At 41.9% G+C, this 20446-nt stretch overlaps 1 protein-coding gene across 2 annotated transcripts in view; it reads left to right on the top strand.

Moving 5' to 3' along the window:
* LOC130483617 (gamma-aminobutyric acid receptor subunit rho-1) overlaps positions 1–18594 on the top strand; it is a 38836-nt gene extending 20242 nt beyond the window's left edge. The window contains exons 2-10 of one of the 2 annotated variants that reach the window (XM_056856428.1): positions 613–666; positions 3923–4029; positions 8329–8396; positions 9576–9799; positions 12677–12759; positions 13449–13589; positions 14388–14540; positions 15518–15714; positions 18208–18594. In XM_056856428.1, coding sequence (XP_056712406.1) covers positions 613–666; positions 3923–4029; positions 8329–8396; positions 9576–9799; positions 12677–12759; positions 13449–13589; positions 14388–14540; positions 15518–15714; positions 18208–18495 — 1315 coding nt within the window. In that variant the 3' untranslated portion in view covers positions 18496–18594. Of the gene's footprint in view, positions 1–612; positions 667–3922; positions 4030–8328; positions 8397–9575; positions 9800–12676; positions 12760–13448; positions 13590–14387; positions 14541–15517; positions 15715–18207 lie in introns of those variants that run through there. The other variant, XM_056856429.1, reaches the window with a different exon arrangement.
* Positions 18595–20446: the final 1852 nt, after the last annotated feature.

The raw sequence follows: 20446 nt of genomic DNA, 5'->3' as shown, positions 1-20446 counted from the left end.
TGCTGAAAGCCCAGCTGAGCTCCTGCCCCACCGGACAAGCCCCTGAACCTTGTGCCAGCTCCCAACCCTCCCCAGTGCATGCCTGCTGGTAGGCAGGGGGCACCTGGCAACCCTACCAACTACTTCAGTATCATAAGCATTCCTCTAGTCTAGCTTAACCTTCTGCTCTTCCAAGTGTCTCAATCCAATCCCAAAGACAGTCCAATCACAGTTTCACAACCATTTTTATGGAATCAGTTTTCAGTAAGTGTGTTTTTTTTTGTCAAATCACAGAAGCGCTATGATCAGAAGCCCCCCAAGCACATGTGGAATTCATATTTACTTCATGTCTCTTTTTTAAAAACTGTAGCTCTGTCCAATGAAGGATGTGGCACATCTGGTCGGTTATCTCACAACCCTGACTTCCATGGGACAACAGCACACATACAGACAGGATATAAAGATTTAAAATAATTAAGTGTAAAAATTACATGCATATTTACACACACAGTGATCTTTCACTTGTCTTTTTCTTCTGGGTTGATACACAGATTAAATTTAAGATAGAAATTCAACATTTGGTCAGATTATGAAGTTTTATATCCTTATTTTGTCTTCTTCTTTTTTAAATAGTCGGCCTCAAAGACAAAGAAGAGAAACACATGGAGAATCACACAAGCAAGGCAGGTACGCCGCTAAAACCAAAGTGTTATGATAGCTATATTTACTCATTTCTTGCTTCCCATACTCATTGGCAGCCAAAGCTAAATGCCTGAAGCAAAAATATTGCAAACAAACAAAGGACTCTGCATGTGGGTACGGCATTCACAAATCACAGCAGCCACTCTGCTTCATTCTTTTCTGTTTTTACAACTATTCAAAAATATAATAAATAATCTTAAATTATACCATTTATAACAATTATATCATATTCAAATTCTTTTTTATTTGTAAACATCAAGAGATCAATAGTGATTGTTTCTTAGATCTGATAACTATTTATTTATTATGATTTGATAACCAGTCAATTCACAAAAAGACTGCACAATTCATAAGTTAATTGGCAAATATAACTCCTTACTCCAAAAATTTTTTTAAAGGTTGGCAAAAAAAGAGGGATTTTTTTACACATCCAGCTCCTTTAATCTTACTGATTCAATCTATCTCATCATTTTGCCAGACAACCCGAATGGCGAGCCTGACCGAATGTCTCTTTATATATGAGCAAATATCTCTCTCCAAGTATTGCTACTTAGGCCTCGTACATTTTCCCAGCATTTGGCTATCAATTATCGTTGATAAGATCAAAGATCACACTCCTATGCATCAATGGAACATAATCATTTATCAAACCTAATGACATTTTAAATCTTCGATGAATTTATATTGCCATACAGTATTTCCTTCCAGAATGTTTTAACCATGTGACATAACCACCATATATGTGGGGGGGAATCTGTTCTGCTTGATCCACACTTCCAGCTCTACTTCATTCAATTTTATTATTTCAAATTAGCCATGCACTCGTCTCTCCACTTCGTGGCATGGTTCAGATGGACCAGCTAATCATGGTTTGCTACTACATCAACGAGTCTGAGGGAATCTCCTCTCCCTTCTTTTTCCTATCACAAAAGGCCCACTAATTAGTTATTCCCACTTTCATGGCAAACCTTAGTTTGCCATTATAACTGAACTAGTGAACTATTTACAGTGTTCCCTGCAAACAAGAATTCCAAACATGGATAAAAGAACTGTTTGGAATCATAATTGGCATGGGAAACACAAACTATAATTTGCTAGCTCAGATGTAGTAGGAAACTGTAATTTGCCAGGTAACTAATTTATTGGCTATGCATAAGAGGAGGAAAGAGGGGAAAGCAAAGTGACCCAGAAATTCCTACAGTGTTCATTAATGTTGTAGTAGCATGATTTGCCATGAACTTCTGTTCCTGTGCAGCAGACAAAAGAACTCCCAGCCCAGTTCTTGGATTTAAAACTTTCTTGAAAACACATACTTATAAATATCCTCACACAACTACCAAAAGTATTTTATATATGGTCATTCATGAAACAGGGGCAAACATGTGACAAGTAACCAAATGTTCATCATTTACTGGTATGGCTGGGTGAAACAAGCAATATTGCTACAAGATCGGGGCAATTTGTAGCTATGTGAATCTACTTGTAGACACTGATCAACCACCCTTGCTTTCAAGCCTGATCCTGGCAGCAGATGCATTTGCTTTAGGTCTACTTTTGTAAAAATCTGAAGAAAGTTTCTTTTTTCTGCATTCTGATCCTGTACTTTAAATCTAGAGTAGACACTCTATGAATGAATAATGTGCTGTCGAGCCCCAACCAACTCTTGACGACCCCATCTGGGTGTGTCCAAGGCAAGAGATGAGAGGTGGTTTACCGTTGCCTTCCTCTGCACAGATAATTCATAAGGAATTCTCCTATTGTGCACTATTTCACCATCTCATAGTTGAAAATTACAAGCAAGTACTTAAAAGCAAAAAAATCCCCAGACATGAGCTCATGCTTCCCCTGCATTAGTGTAATTGGTCACTTTAATTAAACATAGCTAATGTGTTTATCAAAGCCAGGAAAAAGCTCTAATGGTACAGCTTTTGAAAGATCATAGCCAAGGTCCCCATTGCAAAACTATGTGAGAGCAAAAGAAGGTTGGGTACCAGTCCTTCTCCACTGGGGCAGTCATTCCCTTCCCCCTGCCTCAGCTGCCGTTGTCCCTCTAAGAAGGAACTTTTAAAAAAAGTTCCTCAAGGGCAAGTGTTTAAATGAGCACCCTTACACATCATATTGCCAAGGACTGTTTTAAAGTATGTTTTACATAATAACCATCAACAGATCAAATAATCCGCATGTTGTAAACACAGAGTCAAAGATGAGGCCTGAGTAGTGGTTTACCTCATCTCTCCTTCAGAGACAAGAGTGGGCGACCCTGACAATATTCACTGTATAGAGAGGCTGCACATGTAAATTTGTTTCTGAAGCAGGCTACTTTGTGAGCCACCCGGCTAAATCTAACCCATCACTAGTTGTGGCTTGTGGCTTGTCAGGTGCTTGACTACCCCTTGTTTCGATTGTCTCAGGTAGGCGCCAAAAACAAGAGTTTCCAGTCGCCTGCCATATGTGGCTGATATGGTGCTTTTAGCTTGGTCAGCCACGAGGCATGCAGTCTGCTAGGGAGTAATAGTTTTGCTTCTTCCCCTCTCCCACCTTTACTGCTCACTTTGCCTTTTCTTCCCTTAAGAAATGTGGAACGGAAGTTGATCATTTATTCGATTTCTAAAGTTGTACGTTTTGCTCCAATCCTGCTGGTTTAATTCATTCATTTTGTCCCTGGGTTGCAGCCAGTAGGCTTTTAGTTGGGGTATTGTTTCCTTAATGCCTGCCACGAAACTATCTTAGACATGCTTACAACTGACTCCTTAATTTTCTTCCATATTTGCTCAGCAATGAAAGATATATGTGATATCACATATGCCCATGCTTTAATCTGTGTTGTCTTTCCATAGCAAAGACACCAGGATTTGAAATGTATTTTACCATTCATGTCAAATTGTGATGGCTGTTTTTAGAAAAATCATCAGGGGTTATTTTTTCTAATTTACTGCTACCCCCTGCATACGTTGTCCCAAAGTTACTTCCTTTTCTGCCTCACTCAGAAAACTAGACCTACAACGATCAGGGACTAGGGATATACCACTCCTAACCAAGTAAGGTTATATCATCATTCTTTAAGAAATGCTGAGTTTTTACTGTTTATATGCCTTTCACCACCACCCCCATGTAAAAGATTTGGTTTATTTCTCCCTACCCTAGCCAGCTTGATGTCCCGTAACTTTTTAGAAGAGCCCACATACCCAGTTTAAGGAAGAATGGATTACAGATCAATAATTGTTGATTTTCCCTCACATAGCCCAATACTAAAACGAAGTCCTGATATTACCAAATCGCCGTTGACAAAGTCAGAACAACTTCTAAGAATAGATGACCATGACTTCAGCATGCGACCTGGCTTTGGAGGTAATGGTGCACAGAGCTCTATTGATACGCTTCTTTTCCTCACTGCAGTTTATAAAAATATATTTTATTGGTTTCTTTAGAAATCCATGGGGAATAGTCAACATTTACACGGAAGCTCTCTCATTTTCATTAGCCCATGTTGGAACTTCTTTAGTACCAAAAGAATTCCCTCAGTGAGTAAGGCAGAAACAGCCAACTGATGGTTTGTGTGCCCCAAAAGCAATTTATCTTCCTTCCTTCCTTCCTGTTGGCACTATCATATTTTAAAGCAGGTATAGTCCAAAGTTATAGAAGTTTCCAAGGTTTAACAAGCATTCTACAATTAATGTTACTACTCTGTTGTTGTTGTTTTAATGCAATGGCCAAGGCTATACTTCTCACAGAATCATGAAACACTGTTGCAGCCTGACCATATATTAGGCCATTTTGCATGGCAAAACAAACAACCAAAACACATCTGGCCCCAGGACTACTCTCTGAGGAACGCAGTGACCCCCAAGAATTCAATAGCTGGCTATCCCTGTCCTAAAAAATTTTCTTAGCAAAAGAAAGTAAATAGACATGTCAGGTATAAATAATCATGGTGTGAAGCTTAACTTTTTCCTAAAAAATCTGTATGTGGTCAGTTCACATTTCTCTCTAGATGACTATAATGAACCTCATGGTTGCATGGATCCCACAAATAATTATGATTTTCCCATTTGTTGATGACTTCCCCCACTCACTGGGTCTCTGTTTAGGGAGCAAGCTCCCCAGCTTATCTTCCCTGGCATTTAGCTCAGGGCCAGGAGCCATATAGTTAGCAGAGAGTTTTCTCACTCATCAGAGGTGTTAATTCTCCTCTTTCTGACAGCCCCATCCCAAATAAAATCACAGGCCCATGATTCGCCCTTGCCAAACTCAGAGGGAAAGCACACCCCCAAAGGGGCAGACACTTTGCAAAAGTCTATGAAGTTCCCCACCCAGGGAGCTCAGGTGTGCATCTTGTAGAATCATTCAGCAGGGTGGCCACTGTTAATGGGCTGTGTGCTCTCACAAAGGGAACTGTTCATTTCTTCTTCTCAGCAGCAGTGGACTGCTGTCATAGGGTTGCCAACCACCAGGTACTAGCTGGAGGTCACCTGCTATTACAACTGATCTCCAGCCAATAGAGATCAGCTCACCTGGAGAAAATGGCTGCTTTGGCAATTGAATTCTTTGGCATTGAAGTCCCTCCCCTCCTCATACCCCGCCCTCCTCAAGCTCTGCCCCCAAAACCTCCCACTGGTTACAAAGAGGGACCTGGCAACCGTATGCTGTCAACAGAATGGTCCCTTATAGAAGTGCAAACCAGGATAGCTGGATGTGGGATGGATCAAGGAGCATGCAAGTTTGAAAAACAAGTTCCGTTTATGAGTGATAGAGAATTTCTGTTGCTTTTCATTGTCTGGCCCCTTTTCAAGCAGTTGCCAAGTGGTTAACATCCATCCACGGTTAACAGGGACAGACAAGGAGAATCTGAAAGGATGAGGGAGCACAGGCCCGTTGAGGGGCAGAAACCCTCTCTTACTCCTCCTCCCAATGATAAACCAGAGACTTCATGAGGAAACTGCAACCACTTCTGTGTGTACCTATAAGCAACAAACACACCATTTTGCTCTCCTGGGCTTTCTGTTATTAGAAGAATATTTATAGTGTCCTTTATTATGTTTCACTCTCAGCATTGTAGTCACGAGCCATAGACATCCAAGCTTTTAGACGAGAGGATTAGGAGAGCATGCTTTCTTACAGCCCCCGGATTAAAGAATATTGCAATTTATCTACCCTTTCATGGCTGACAGATGGTAATTCAAATCCAAAATACTATTATACCCCTTGATTGGGCAAGTTTATTATTATTAAATTGCTTGGTATACGCAATTCTGTTCAATTAGTCGTAAAAGGTTTTTTTGTTTCAGAACTGTTCATTAATATTTAGGCTATTAGCAAATCTCCTGTTCTCCAATTGTGGCATCAACTGTTGCAGCAGAACCTGTGTTTCTGTTTTTAAAAGTGGTCCTTATTGAAAATGAAAATCCAGTACTTTGGATTAGATCCCACAGATCTATTCTGCTAATGGACATAGTTCCCCAGTGCAAAGAGCATTCTCCTGATCCAAGAGGTTCTGCCATTTGCAGAACTGAGCCATGGTATCCAGACCTATAACTTCAAATAAAAAATCATGAAGTAATAAACTGTTCACTTATAAGGTTGCATACACAAATGCATGTTCATGAGTGGATGGGTGGCTTGCATGTCCAATGCAGCCCTCACAAGTTAAACACATTGAGATTTCACACAACTTTGTTGATATTCACTGCAATGACTATTGTAGGGATCACCAGCTTTTACTACACTGTCATATACCTTGTAGTCTACTGTCTTTTTTTATAGAGTAAATAAAATAAATAAATAAACTTTTCAATGAGGCAGTTACCACAATAAGTTTGATAGCTATGAGAAACTGAAGGATGTGTAAACCCTGTGTAAATCAGTCATCGGTATTATGGCTACTTCTACATGTCCGTCTGCCATGCCGCGCCCCCCCCCCCACACATGGAAAGCAGCATGTGCCACATTCCCCCCCTTCTTGTTCTTTTTTTTAAGAGAAAGATTTTTTTTAAATGTGGGGGACCTCATAGACGACATTGTGTTTTCTGTTCACAACTCATAGGGCAACTGAGGCTTTCTCCTTTGCTTCAGTACATAGGAGGAAGTGAAGGGGTGGCTGCAAGAGAAGTATTCCTTTGGATGGCCACCCACAGCCAATCCAGGGGAGGCAGAGCTAAGTTCCCTATTCCCTCCTCCCAGGGGGACAGCAGTAAGCAGAGTAGAGACCTGGGACGTAGACATCATCCATATCCCATCCTCCCCACTTGCTGCTGGTTCCACAGCAGGGGAGGTTTCTCTACCTCCCTCGTGGAAGCAGCCTGTGACTGGGGTTGATGTTTTAAAGAAATAACTTTGAAGAATGTTCTTATTCTTAGTTTATTTTTGCATTTCTTGCAGGCCATTGAGAACGTATTGTCAATGGAACCTAATATCAAACCAGTTTGGTCAAAGTGGCTACTTGCAAACCATGGTTTGTCCATTCAAATGTTAATGCTAAACCACGGTTTGGCCACAGTCCATGGTTCAAGGTTATGTTGAACCATCCCTTGGGTTTGCCAGAAATTGAATCTATGCCATCAGTGTCTCCCACCTCATTCCTTTTCAGGCCCTGTTGCTAGAGAGCCAGCGTGGTGTAGTGGTTAAGAGCGGTGGTTTGGAGTGGTGGAATCTGATCTAGAGAACCTGGTTTGATTCCCCTCTCCTCCACATGAGCAGTGGAGGCTAATCTGGTGAACTGGATTTGTTTCCCCACTTCTACCAGCTGGGTGACCTTGGGCAAGTCTCACTCACCTCACAGGGTACCTGTTGTGGGGAGGGGAAGGGAAGGTGATTGTAAGCCGGGTTGAGTCTCCCTTAAGTGGTAGAGAAAGTCAGCATATAAAAATCAACTCTTCTTCTTCTTAACTTCTTCCTCCACTGCTGTGGGAGCAAAATTGAAGTCTGTCTTCATTTTTAGCAGATGGGAAAGGTAGATAAGAAGGAAATAGGCGGGAGACATAGCAGAACTAAACTTAGAAAAGCCTGGAGTTCTCAGTATGAAGAAACCATTAAAGAGAAAAAAAAGAGGCTTACTTTCCAGAGGGACTAAACTGGCATATTGCTACAAATCTGTGCTGGTAGCAAGACATGATAAAGTTCTTATTTCTGTTGGGTCTGGTGGAACATATTGTAGTCTAATGACTTGAGACCTGTTAAGCTAGGTAAATTCCACACCTCCGTTGTAGAATAGAGGTGATGCAAGGTAATTCTGTCACTTAGCTACTTTTACATTTGCACATGCACTTGACTAATGCAATATTCTGGCTTTTTGGAGGGGGAAGGACGACATGAAATGGGCCATGTATGTGGCCCATTGTATGCACAAAATTTCCCATCAGAATGAATGCATGAATCAGCCCAAACCATAGGTGCAAGAGGGCAGTTATCTCAGCCTTGTTTGGTTACTTTCTTGGCAGTAAATGATATGCAATCCACATAGGATTGTAAATCATCTTTTAGGCAGTAACTGCATGTGGTCTCCTGGTGGGCAGCATTTGCTCAAAATAAATGTGCTTGGCAGTTTGGTCATGCGCCTTTTCTGCAGGGGCTCCACTGCAACCTAAACCTGTTCTCCCTCCCAACCTTTCTGAATATTCCTTCTGATTTTATTGTGTTTTCGTATTTCTCTAGGCCCTGCAATTCCTGTTGGAGTAGATGTACAAGTTGAAAGCTTGGATAGTATTTCAGAGGTAGACATGGTAAGTGCCGGGCTGATGACTTGTACAATAAGTCCATAGTCATCTTCTGGGATGATATAATGTATTAACTAATGTATGAGCCATATTTTTGACTCCTTTCTTTCCTAAAATGGTAGACAGTGTCAGTAAAACAGCATTCCAGGGGATCAGTTTGGTGGTGAAGACAGAATACTGGAGATGCTCCACATAGGGCTGCCCTTGAGACTGATTAGGAAATTCCAGCTGGTTCAAAATGCTGCAGTGTGGGTCCTTATGGGGACTCCATCGAGAGAGAGCACACATCCTGCCAGTGCTTCAACAACTGTGCTGGCTCCAGGTGGAATACCTAAGGTTGCCAGGTCCCTCTTCGCCACCGGCGGGAGATTTTTGGGGGCAAAGCTTGAGGAGGGCGGGATTTGGGGAGGGGAGGGACTTCAATGCCATAGAGTTCAATTGCCAAAGCAGCCATTTTTCTCTAGGTGATTTGATCTCTGGAGATCAGTTGTATTAGCAGGAGATCTCCTGCTACTACCTGGCAGTACCTAGGAATACCTACACACGAAGCCAGCTGGGTGACCTTGGGCAAGTCATGCTCTCTCAGCCTCACCCACCTCACAGAGTGTCTGTTGTGGGGAGGGGAAGGGAAGGTGATTGTAAGCCGGTTTGAGTCTCCCTTAAGTGGTAGAGAAAGTTGGCATATAAAAACCATCTTCTTCTTCTTCTTCTATATATCCAGTCTCAAACATAAAATATATTGTGAACTCACATAAAAGTGCACTTAAAGTCTATTTCTGATTTAAAAAGTTGGTTTTGGTGGTTATTGATTGCTATCCTTAATGCTTTGTAAAACATTTAAAAAGAAACAGTGCATGCTGTCCAAAAACACAGCTGCCAAACTCTTGGTAAGTTAAACATTAATTAGCCTTAGATGTTGACTGTACCTTAATTTCAAATCCTTTTGTCCAGTGAACAAGATTTTCTGTTCAACTATGGCACAGGAGCAAAAAAACCCAAAAAATTGGGGATGGAGGATTTCTTAACCATAGCTTACGTACAGTTTCAATAAAATGCCTTTTTTCAGACTTGTGAAAAAGGCGGGATGATGTGTGTGTATGTATGTTGTTAAATGTGATCAAGTAATATTTCTGAGGCATAAATGGTCATGTTAATAAGATTATCCCTTTCTCAATTTTTGGTTAGGACTTCACCATGACACTTTACCTTAGACACTACTGGAAAGACGAAAGGTTATCATTTCCAAGTACGAATAACCAAAGTATGACCTTTGATGGCAGGCTAGTGAAAAAGATCTGGGTACCTGACATGTTCTTTGTGCATTCCAAACGCTCGTTTATCCATGATACCACTACTGATAACGTCATGCTTCGCGTCCAGCCAGATGGAAAGGTGCTTTACAGTCTGAGGTAAAGTGGTTTTTACAGCCATCTTTGATTTAGCCCAGGAGTGTTCAGACACTGAAAGGAAATTAACTTCATTACTGACATTTATATTTTATTGTGCATGCTCCCTCATTAGGTAAATGGTGAATCAGAAAGTTTCTCATTATTGAATTTAAAAGCATGTGTCACTGATATCAAATTCAGAACAAATTATAAGGGTATGTGGAAAGGAAGAGTATTCTGGTGCACTGAGTGATCTGGCTATAGGATTTTATTTACAACTCAGTCAGTGAGTTAAACAGAAGTTACTTCTGACTATTTGCATAGAGCAAGCTGAAAAGGGGGATTCAGATGTGTGGTGGGATAAAGTGGAGGACATTTCGTATGTGAGAAGCCATAATAAACTGGGGAAGGGTAGAGGGATATTCTGTTACTATCAAGAGTCACTTTGTTTGAAATATAGTTGAGGAGTTTTGGCAGAAATGTAGGGACAGATCTAAGGTTAAGATGGCTACATGTAGATAATATCTAGGCAACGGATGTACACCTTTCAACAGAAACATAGTTTCTTGGTACATATCAGCAATATGGGTTGGATCTTGCAAACTGTGAACGGAAGGTGCTCATGGAAGTGAACTTTTGCTGCATTATACTCCTTCAGTGGCTGCTTTTGACTCACAGAAAGCTGGTTTCAGCAGCTGGGGGATCCACATGGACGAAAAGACATGCTGTATAAGTGACTGCAGTGAGGAGGAAGCAAATAAAATCACCCCTCTCTGCCACTTATGCCAATGGACGTCTTGCTCCAGTGGAAGCACCACTGACGGAAGAGCCTTGAGGTACAGCTGTTGCCCATTCCCTCTTATCACTGAGCCTCCCCATTTCACACAGTTTTCAGTCCATGCAGGTCCCCTGACTCTGGCACCAGAGTTTCACAAGCCAAAAAGGGTTGCTGGGAATGTAAAGAAATGTCCACTTCCATAAGCATTTTGAAGTAGCTTAACTATCAGCCTTACCTTCTATTTAAAACTACTTGGGAGCCCTTTCTAGTTTTTATGAGGTAAATATTTATGAGCTAAATCCTGCAAGTTAGCTTCCTTGACAACTAGATGGACCTTTGACCCACTCAGAAAGGAATAGCTGGATGGACAGAAGACAAAACTGGTCGTTTTGCTCTCAAAAATAGAATCACCCCTTGTGGTATGGTGTCTGCCAATTCCTATTGCCTGCTTTTCGGTAAGGCAAATAATCAAATGGCCACTTGTACCCGGAATATTGCATTTATTTTTGGCAACTTTTACATCAGTAATTTCTCACTGACCAGCGTTAATTATTTTAAACACTGAAGAATACCTGGCCAAGGTTAAGGAATTTGAAGTCTCGTTGGTTTCAATAGGAGAGATTTTAGCATACGCTTAACTCTCCAGTTGAAATCAATTTATCTTTAAAGTTCTTAACACTGTCTGTATTGTGCCCAAAGTATTTTAGAAAAAAAACACCCCAACAAAAATTATATTGTGACTCTAAGGTCTGTGCAACTAGTTGAGAGCTCTGACCTTGCGCTTCTCAGTAGCAGCCCACTGTGCCCCATGGCAACTCACTGTAGAGACAAATGTATGATATAGCCACATACAGACTTTAAAGACTATTTATTCAGATATTATACTTCACTTTTCTCCCCCATGGGGACCCATAGCTGCTGTGGATACTTATTCTTCATCAGCCTAGTTAAATAGTTTGGGCTGAGAGAGAGAGACTGGTCCAAAGTCACCCGTTGCATTCCTGTAGCATAGTGGCAATTTGAACTCACGTCTCCCAGATCCTAGTCTGACACCCTGACCATTACACCTTGCTGGCACCCTGTTATTTGACCAGTTTATGATATGGGACGGGGTCTGCTGTGAAAGGAAAAAGTCAACATTTATACTAGGCATGCCCAAGCATTTAGGGGTATCTTAAGTAGCTTTTTATTGTTTGTTTATTTATTTAAAACATTTTAATGCTGCCTTTCCACCTGATCAGGATCCCCAAGGCGGCGCATATAAAAATGTTAAAACATTTGAACGGTTATTAACAACATTTAAAATTATAAATTAATTCAATAAAAAACACATAAACAACACCAGAACCAGGGAGGATGGGCATGAGGTATGTCAAACAAAGCAAAAAAGTCTTCTCCCACTGGCTGAAGATGCCAATAAAGGGAGACAGACAAATGTCCCTTGGGAAGCAGTTTCAAAGTTTTGGTGCCACTACCAAGAAAAGCCTTTTATTACAGACCTAGGCAGTTTTCTGACGTATAGTAAGTAAGAATACACTTTTGTGTGTGAATAAACATAGAAGAAGCCATGTAGCTGAAAATCAAATAGTTGTTTTTAATCTAGTACATGCCAGACTATAGAGATCAGTTCCCTGGACAAAATGGCAGCTTTGGAGGGTGGACTCTATGGCATCACATCTCTGATAAGTTCCCTCTCTCCAAAGCTCCACCCCCCATATTTCCAGGAATTTCCCAGCCAAATTGGCAACCCATCAACACCAGTAGTCCCGCATGGATGCAATGGAGATCTTAGATATTTTAGAGAGGAAGATGGTGGGGAAGTCAATTATTTTTGATTGTATTTTGAAGACATACATCTAATAATTTTATGAATTGCTAATGATTATCTTTATTGATATAGAGGATGTATGTCTAAATGAAATGTTGGTTATTATTGAAAAAAAATAAAAATATATATATTAAAAAAAAAACACCAGTAGTCCCATTTGTTTACCTAGGTATGCAAAATCTTGTTGTAAAACTTGAAAGTTTGCTTGACATGCACCTAATCTGTACTATTTGTTTCCCCTTTTTCCCATCTTACTAGGATGACATGTTTATTGTGCTTATTTTGTTTTTAGGGTCACTGTGACAGCTATGTGTAATATGGACTTCAGTCGCTTTCCTCTTGATACACAAACATGTTCATTGGAAATTGAAAGCTGTAAGTAAACAAAATTTAAACAGAAGGACAAACACTGTCTCAAATTTGACTTTGAAGAAGCGTTGCTCACAGTTCTTCTGAACGATTCTTCAGTTCTTTTCAGAACTATGGGATGAGGAAAAAATCTGAAAGCACAAATTCACTGTTGTATACAGAGAGGGCCCTGGCCTGGATGGCCCAGACTAGCTTGATCTCATCAGATCCTGGAAGCTAAGCATGGTCATCCCTGGTTTGTACTTGGATGGAAGACAGGATTTCCTTGTCTCTGAACTCCCACTGCAGCCCCAAATGATCCCTGGAATGGTGTGTTCATGAGGGACAGGAGACCCCTGGAACATCGTGAAGGAGGATCTGGAGGTCTGTAGTGAGAAGGGGGAATTGGCAAAAATCGCCCTCCCCTTCCATTAGTGGAAATTTACTATGGGATCCAGGTTACTGACAGCACTTACAGCTGTTGCAGGTCATGTACTTTCTCCCATAAAAGTCAACAGGAGCTATTTGCCTATACAAGAAAATCAGTATTCTGTCATAATTGATTAACAGTTTGCCAGTCCAATTTAAATACACTCTTCTAATTAGAATATATGATGTGTGTGTCCGATAGTCAAATAGCACCACATTCTAAACTGTGTACTGAATATCATCCTATTTATTGCAATGAAACCAGAAGTTACTTTCCCCCAAAACAGATGCCTACACGGAAGACGATCTCATGCTGTACTGGAAGAATGGGAATGACTCCTTAAAAACAGATGAGAGGATATCACTATCCCAGTTCCTCATACAAGAGTTTCACACTACTACCAAACTTGCCTTCTATAGCAGCACAGGTGAGCACATTTTGGTAAACACTCACTTTTCATATTTTCAGGCAGAATCTATTTCCCCTTTGCTTGGAGAAACTAGCAGTGGACTGACTAGAGGGGCCGCTACAGCATGATGTTGGGCAACTTCTTTCCCGCAAAAGCTTTGCAGCTTCAGAAAGGTTGTGCTCCTAAATCCCAACCTGGGCAGCCCAATCCTTTCCCGAGGGGCGGGGGGGGGCAGATCTGCAGTGGCCGGGAGTGGCACAGCTGTGCCGCCTTCCCAAAGGGTTCCTGGCCGCCGAAAAGGGAGTTTTAGGTATTTAAAAATCAAATCGAGGGGGGGGGATCCCCCATTGCTACCAATGGGGCTGCGCCACCTTTTTTGGTGATGCAGCCCCACCACAGCATGAGGGGGCGTTCCCGGGGCAAAAGGGGTGAGGAAGTTGCCTAATGGCAGCTCCTGCCCCAGGAACACTCTGGGAATCCCCTCCCCCCATGCGGGCACAGGCTTTCCCTTTTGGGAAAAGCCCTGCCGGTGTATTTGTCCCTGCACCGGCATAGGTGCCACCTTATTCCGTGATAAGGTGGCACCTATGCTGGTTCGAGGTCATGCTGGCTCCTAAGGAGCTTCAGGGCCCCGCTCCAGGAATGGGCTCTTAGTTTAATTGCTGTTTGTATGTTCATATTATTACCATGGGAAAATATTTTGTAATGATCCTTTTATAAGCAAACAGTGGACTGCTCCATGGTGTTTCTGTGTCTGTTTCTGGCATCACAAGCACTTTTCCTTGAAAATTAGCTCTTTTCTTCTTTCTCCTGTAGGATGGTACAACCGTCTCTACATTAACTTCACTTTACGTCGCCATATCTTCTTCTTCTTGCTCCAGACCTATTTTCCCGCCACTCTGATGGTCATGCTATCCTGGGTGTCCTTCTGGATAGACCGCAGAGCTGTGCCTGCAAGAGTTCCCTTAGGTAAATGAATATAAATGTGGCTGCACATTCTATTTATTCTATTTATTTATTTGGATTTGTTAGCACCTCTAATCCAAGGGAATCTGTCAGAAAAGCAGGTATAATTGAGATGTCTTTGGTAGTCTCTTCTACCCCTGTTCTTCCACCTAGAATAGTGGGTTGTTAGCTGACCTGTTCTAAATTTTTAGCACTTCTTAACAATAAGCATAGCTATGGTACCATTTTTGGCAGTGTTTCCCTCCCACACACACACAATTGTATTTTACTCTGGCCTATGGAAAACCTAATAGATGGAATTGGGTAAAGGTTTATTGCTGTAGTATCTTACTAAGGTTATATAGTGAACCTCATTGTTGTGTGTGGTCAGACCCGGCAATCCATGGGTGCCAGGATTGCCAGATCTCTCCTTTGTTTCCTTCCCTCCAGCAGTTTGGGGAGGTTGCACTGAGAAGGTGGTGAAATCTCCTTCTCGCAGTGCAGTTCTGCTGATAGAAGAAACAGGATTTCATCCCCTTCCCACTCCTCAGTGCAGTCTCCTGACCTGCAAGGCATTTCTGCTCTAGCCCCTGAAATCCCCTGAAATGTTACCTTTGGGTTTCAAGGGTACCCTAGGAACAGTACAAGGGACAACGTGGGGGCCTGCTTGGGAGAGGGTAATCAGCAAAAACACTCTTCTTCCGTAGCCACCCTTGTGCTGGTGTTAACAGATTGCAGGATCTCAATAATGGAAACTAGGGGGATTAGTTCATATATATAGTTTGACAGGCTTAATGATAATATAGTTCAATTTTGTGCTGAAATGCAGGATCAACATGTGCCATAATAGCTATAGAAAGATGAGCCAGTGGTTCAGACGACTCACTCCTTCAACTGAGCATTTGATTTTAGTAAAGAAAAACTTGGCTCATTATTTTGGGTAAACAATATTGACTTGTTTCAAAATTCAGTCTCTCAAAATGAATAATTTTATGCCTTAGGGATAACAACGGTGCTGACCATGTCTACCATCATCACGGGTGTCAATGCCTCTATGCCTCGGGTTTCCTACATCAAAGCTGTGGACATTTACCTCTGGGTCAGTTTTGTGTTTGTCTTCCTCTCGGTGTTAGAGTACGCGGCAGTGAACTACCTGACCACAGTGCAAGAACGAAAAGAACGGAAGCTACGAGACAAGGTATGCTTTATGTCAATCGGTGCTATGTAATTGAAATGCCAGAATGGGTGCATTGTAAATTAAAAAGAAAAACACCAACAGGAACTAAGCTTCTATAGAATAAAACATGCACACACAAAAAACTGATAAAACAGGATATGCGCACATCAGGTTCCTTTTACATTGGCTGGCTCTACGCATGAAGCAGAATGAGTTGGCAGAGTTCAGAGGTGTGAAAACAAATTATATTGGCCTGTATTCAACCACAGTTTCAGAGATTTAAGGACGCTTTAAGAGGGGGCAGCTGTTATGTATGCAGTGGGAATCTAATTTTTTATTGGCGTAATGCCGCAATAAATGTTTCTGTTCTGTTCTATGCAGTGGGAAGCTGGGAACATCTTGAGCTTGGAGCCTCTTCAGGCTCCTGCACTTGTGTGTCCCTATTGGGTGGAAGGGTTGCAGCCGCCCAATCACAGACTTGGGGGGCGTGGCCCTGAGCGGCCAAGCGGGCATATAAGCAGGGGTTTGTTGCACAGTTCTCCCGTTCTGTTCCTGTTCACTCAATAAAGCAGTTGCTGTTGGAACTCCGTCTCCAGTCTCATGTCTCACCCACACGTACATAATATTGGCAACGAAGGTGGGATCCTGAAGCTGGTAGGCAGCCCAGCTCATCCCCGCTGTCCTACTGCAGCCCACGGCGCTTCCTGCCACTCATTTTGTTCAAGGAAAGTGGTCAGCGGACCCTAGAGATTAAAATGGGGGTCCATAGTGTGAGACGGAATCAGTGGAAATCCCTGCCCCTTCTTAAGGAAATGTAAGGGCCCTTAAATCTTTGGAGTGTATGGCTGGATACAGGCCAGTGTTTCAGACTACAGTGAGGAAATCACATTTGAATGTTCTCCATTTCTGCAGTGGTGAATTGAATGTGATGAAGGCATTAACAGATGGCACTCACTGGTTGGCAAGCTGTTGTCAAAAGCTACATTTAGACTTGTTATCATCCACAAGGGAGAGGGCTGGACTAGAACTGCTCTTTGCTGTTCTAGCTTCCTGTCTACAGGATTTTAAATATATATATATTCAGGAGCCTTCAAAAAAGACCCTATCCTGCAGTCTGAAGCAGTTCTACTATTTCTACCACCTCAGAACTCTCCTCCCTCCTTCGGTCAATCACTGATGTAGTGGGTACCTCCTCCCATGATCTGATTAGCTCACTATTTTTAGGGTGCTTCCAGATAGACTTGGAAGTTGTGGGCATAGTGAATCAACATCTTACCTCTGTGAACCGCACTAGGAGTATCAGGCCCTTTGCTGCTGACCACTAGTCCAAACTTAGCAGCAAAGTAAGCATGATGGCAGAGAGAGGGCTGCTATAATACCAATAGCAGGTCTCTCTTTCTAGAGATACCATTTCCCCTACTTCTGGCTTGGTACAACAGCCAACATACCAGCAAATTAAAAAAGCACCATCTGAAATGGCCATTTTAAAGATGAAATCTGCTGTGGTTCACGTTTGCCACATTTTGCACAAAATAAAACTGACCGACATGCCTTGAGCAAAGGTGTATCAACTGTGTTTAGGTCAGTGCAAATTTCATGATTCTTTGCTAAGAATCCTGGAAAGTATATCAAGCAAGGATGCCAAGAACGGTCAGTCCTGGTTCTCAGCAAAGAGAGAAACAGTTTATGTATTGTCAAAATTTATACCACGCGTTTCTGCCTTCATCAGGGCCACCGGGGGTGGGGGGAATAACAAATTAAAAACATACATAATTGAAACATGTCTTAAAAGTTATTAAACTCCAAAGCTAAAATGCACATACACGTACGAAAACATTTTTTTTTTTAAAGTTCAATCATAGGGCAGGAAAGAGAAACAAAAAAGTATTTATCTACTGGTGGAAGACAGCAACAGAAGGGGACAGATGAGTCTCTCTGGGGGGAGTTCCAGAGTTTTGGTGCCACAACTGAAAAGGCCTTCTCCCTGGTTGCTGCCCACCAAATCTTAGAAAGCACCCAAAACAGAGCCTCAGATGACCATCGCAGTTGGGTAGGTTCATAAGGGAGCAGGTGGTCCTTCAGGTATACTGGTCCCAAGCCATATAGTGCTTTAAAGGTCAACACCAGCACCTTGAATTGTGCCCAGAAACAAAATTGGAGCCAGTACAGATGGGCCAAGACTGGAGTTATATAGTCCCTGCACTCAATTCCAGTTTAATCTGTAGTATATACATATCTCAACATAAATGGGTTGGATCCACTAATCTGTCAGTAAGATGGCCAGGGGACCCCCCCCCCTTTCCCAACAGCCCTTTTAAAATCTGGATTGTGGGATTCTGTGAGGGAGAAGGCCAAAAATAAAAAACCCAAACAAACCATTCTTCTTGCCTCTTTAATCAATGAAGCTGATCCAACCCAGTGTTTTTACCCAGTCCTGCAGATCTCCTGATCTAAACAGCCAGAGATTAAGATCACTCCTGTGAGAAAAACTATTGTTTGCCCTTTTCTCTACAGCTTCCTTGTACTTGTGCTGTGCCTCAGCCAAGGCAAAATATGATCGACGGCACTTACAGTGATGGGGAAGTGAATGAACTGGGACAGTATGTATCTGAAAATGGCGAGAAACAAGACAGAATGATGGTCCAATTGGCACTTGGTTCAGAAAGACATTCGAACAGGAGGAAAAGCCAGAGATATAGCAGCATGAAGATTGATACTCATGCCATTGACAAGTATTCTAGAATAATTTTCCCCGGAGCATACATTTTATTTAACCTGATATACTGGTCTATTTTTTCATAATTACAGTTTCCCCCCCCTTTAGCCAGTTTCCACGTGGTGCATGTGTTAACTGTATGAAACTAATGACCACCAAGCAAAATAAAATGACAATAGACTATTCTATGCTTTGACAAAAAAAATCTGCTACTTTTGTCATGAAAGCTATGCAAGGCGGTACCCAATTCATTCTACGGACGCTCTTGTGGAACTCCCTACAAGACTCAAGTTCACCAGCACAAAAAACCATAAACAGTTGTGCAGGTCTACAACCGTAACAACAAACAAAGACATCATAAACAGCAGCTGCAGCACAACAAAAAGAGGGAAAATGCAAAAAAGAAAAGATATTAATCAGTGCTTTAAAATGCAAATGTACTGAAAAGTACAGAACTTTAATGATATGCTATGAAAGCAAGAAAATCTTTTGAGCTGCTCTGATGTGAACCAGCTAATTTGGTATCTGTACTATTAGGAGCAAACCTGAATGGATAGACTGTATATTTTGTTTCCATTTGTAAAAACATATAGTATTCTACATATTTTAGTATTTGTATACATAAGATTACAAATTCAAATATTATACACTTTCACTACACCACTCCACATACAACAGAAGTCCTTGGTTAAAACTAATACAAGTCAACTTTTTTGCATGTAATCCCCTATATTAATCAATATGTGGTATTTCATCACCCGCTGAAAAAGCTAAACAATCTAAAAAATTACTTCCACATGGTGTAACTTCATAAAAACATACCCATACCCTGAACACCTGCATTATAAAGTCTATAGTTGTCACCAAAATTAATACTCTACAGCAGGGGTGTCAAGCATAAGGCCCACAGGCCGGATCCGGCCCCTTGAGAGCTCTTATCTGGCCCACAAGCCTGCAGAGGCAGCCACACACACCCCACTCTTGATCTGGGCTGGCAAGGCATGGCCCAGCCCAACCAAGTGATATTTATGTCATATCCAGCCCTCGTAACAATTGAGTTCGACACCCTTGAGCTAAGGTCTTCTTCAAAGCACCAGACAATATTTAGTGTAATTTTCTGCTGTCACAAGCAAGGTGCAAGGTGTATACTTCTGAAACACACCAGCAAATACCTGCGCCTGATTCGCTCCTTCCATTTAAATTGGGACAATGCAGGACTTTGAAAACCTGCGGAAGTCCTGGAAATGGGGGGGTGGGGTGAACCCGGAGCCAGGTGTCTTGAGGGTTCCTTGACACCCCCCGGCAGAATTGGGAGGTGGGGAATGAGTGGACTTCAGCAGTAAGGGAATGCAGGAAAGTCTTGCTCTTTTTGTTCATGGTGATTCGGATCCAGCCCAGATTGAAAAGTTTGGAAGAAACAACAGCAAACCAATTGCTCTACTTAACTGTACAATCCTTTTCCCCCCTCCCACACAAACCATTTTGATTGCTTTCACTGTCAATACTTTATATAATTATTCCACTCCTATTTCAATATTTTATTGAAAGGAATCAGATTTTATACAGATGCTTGCCAAGAAAACCAAATTCTTTTCTGACAGCTTGAGACTCTATACAGCAGGAAGTAACCAACTGATATATTTCCATTTTAAGCAGCCGCATTAGGGAATTTAGGCCTAAGATTGAGGCAACTGCAAAATGGTTTAATCTTTGCCCACAAATTATTCCTCCCAGCCTCACATTAGCTCATTACTAGATTTTGTTTTAGGTTTATTATCCATTCCAGTGCCTTTGCGTTTGTAAAACACTGACAATATCTTGTCACTAACCTTCCTGGTGCCTGAGAGGAATGGCGTCTCCCTTCAGAACGGGCAGAAGGGACTGCTTCTGCCCTCTCAAAATCCTTTGGCACAAACAGAGGACTAGTACAAGGATACTAGTTTGAGAGTAGGTATCCCCTGGTGTGTGCTGTCAGCGGTGCACCAGACCATTTTGCTTGGCAGTCCAGGTCAGGTCTCTGCCCAAGCAGCTGAAGGA

This window comes from Euleptes europaea, chromosome 10 (genome assembly GCF_029931775.1).
Source record: "Euleptes europaea isolate rEulEur1 chromosome 10, rEulEur1.hap1, whole genome shotgun sequence".
NCBI lineage: Eukaryota > Metazoa > Chordata > Lepidosauria > Squamata > Sphaerodactylidae > Euleptes > Euleptes europaea.
The sequence above is the reverse complement of the archived record's forward strand: the minus strand, read 5'-3'. Positions and strand labels throughout refer to the sequence as shown.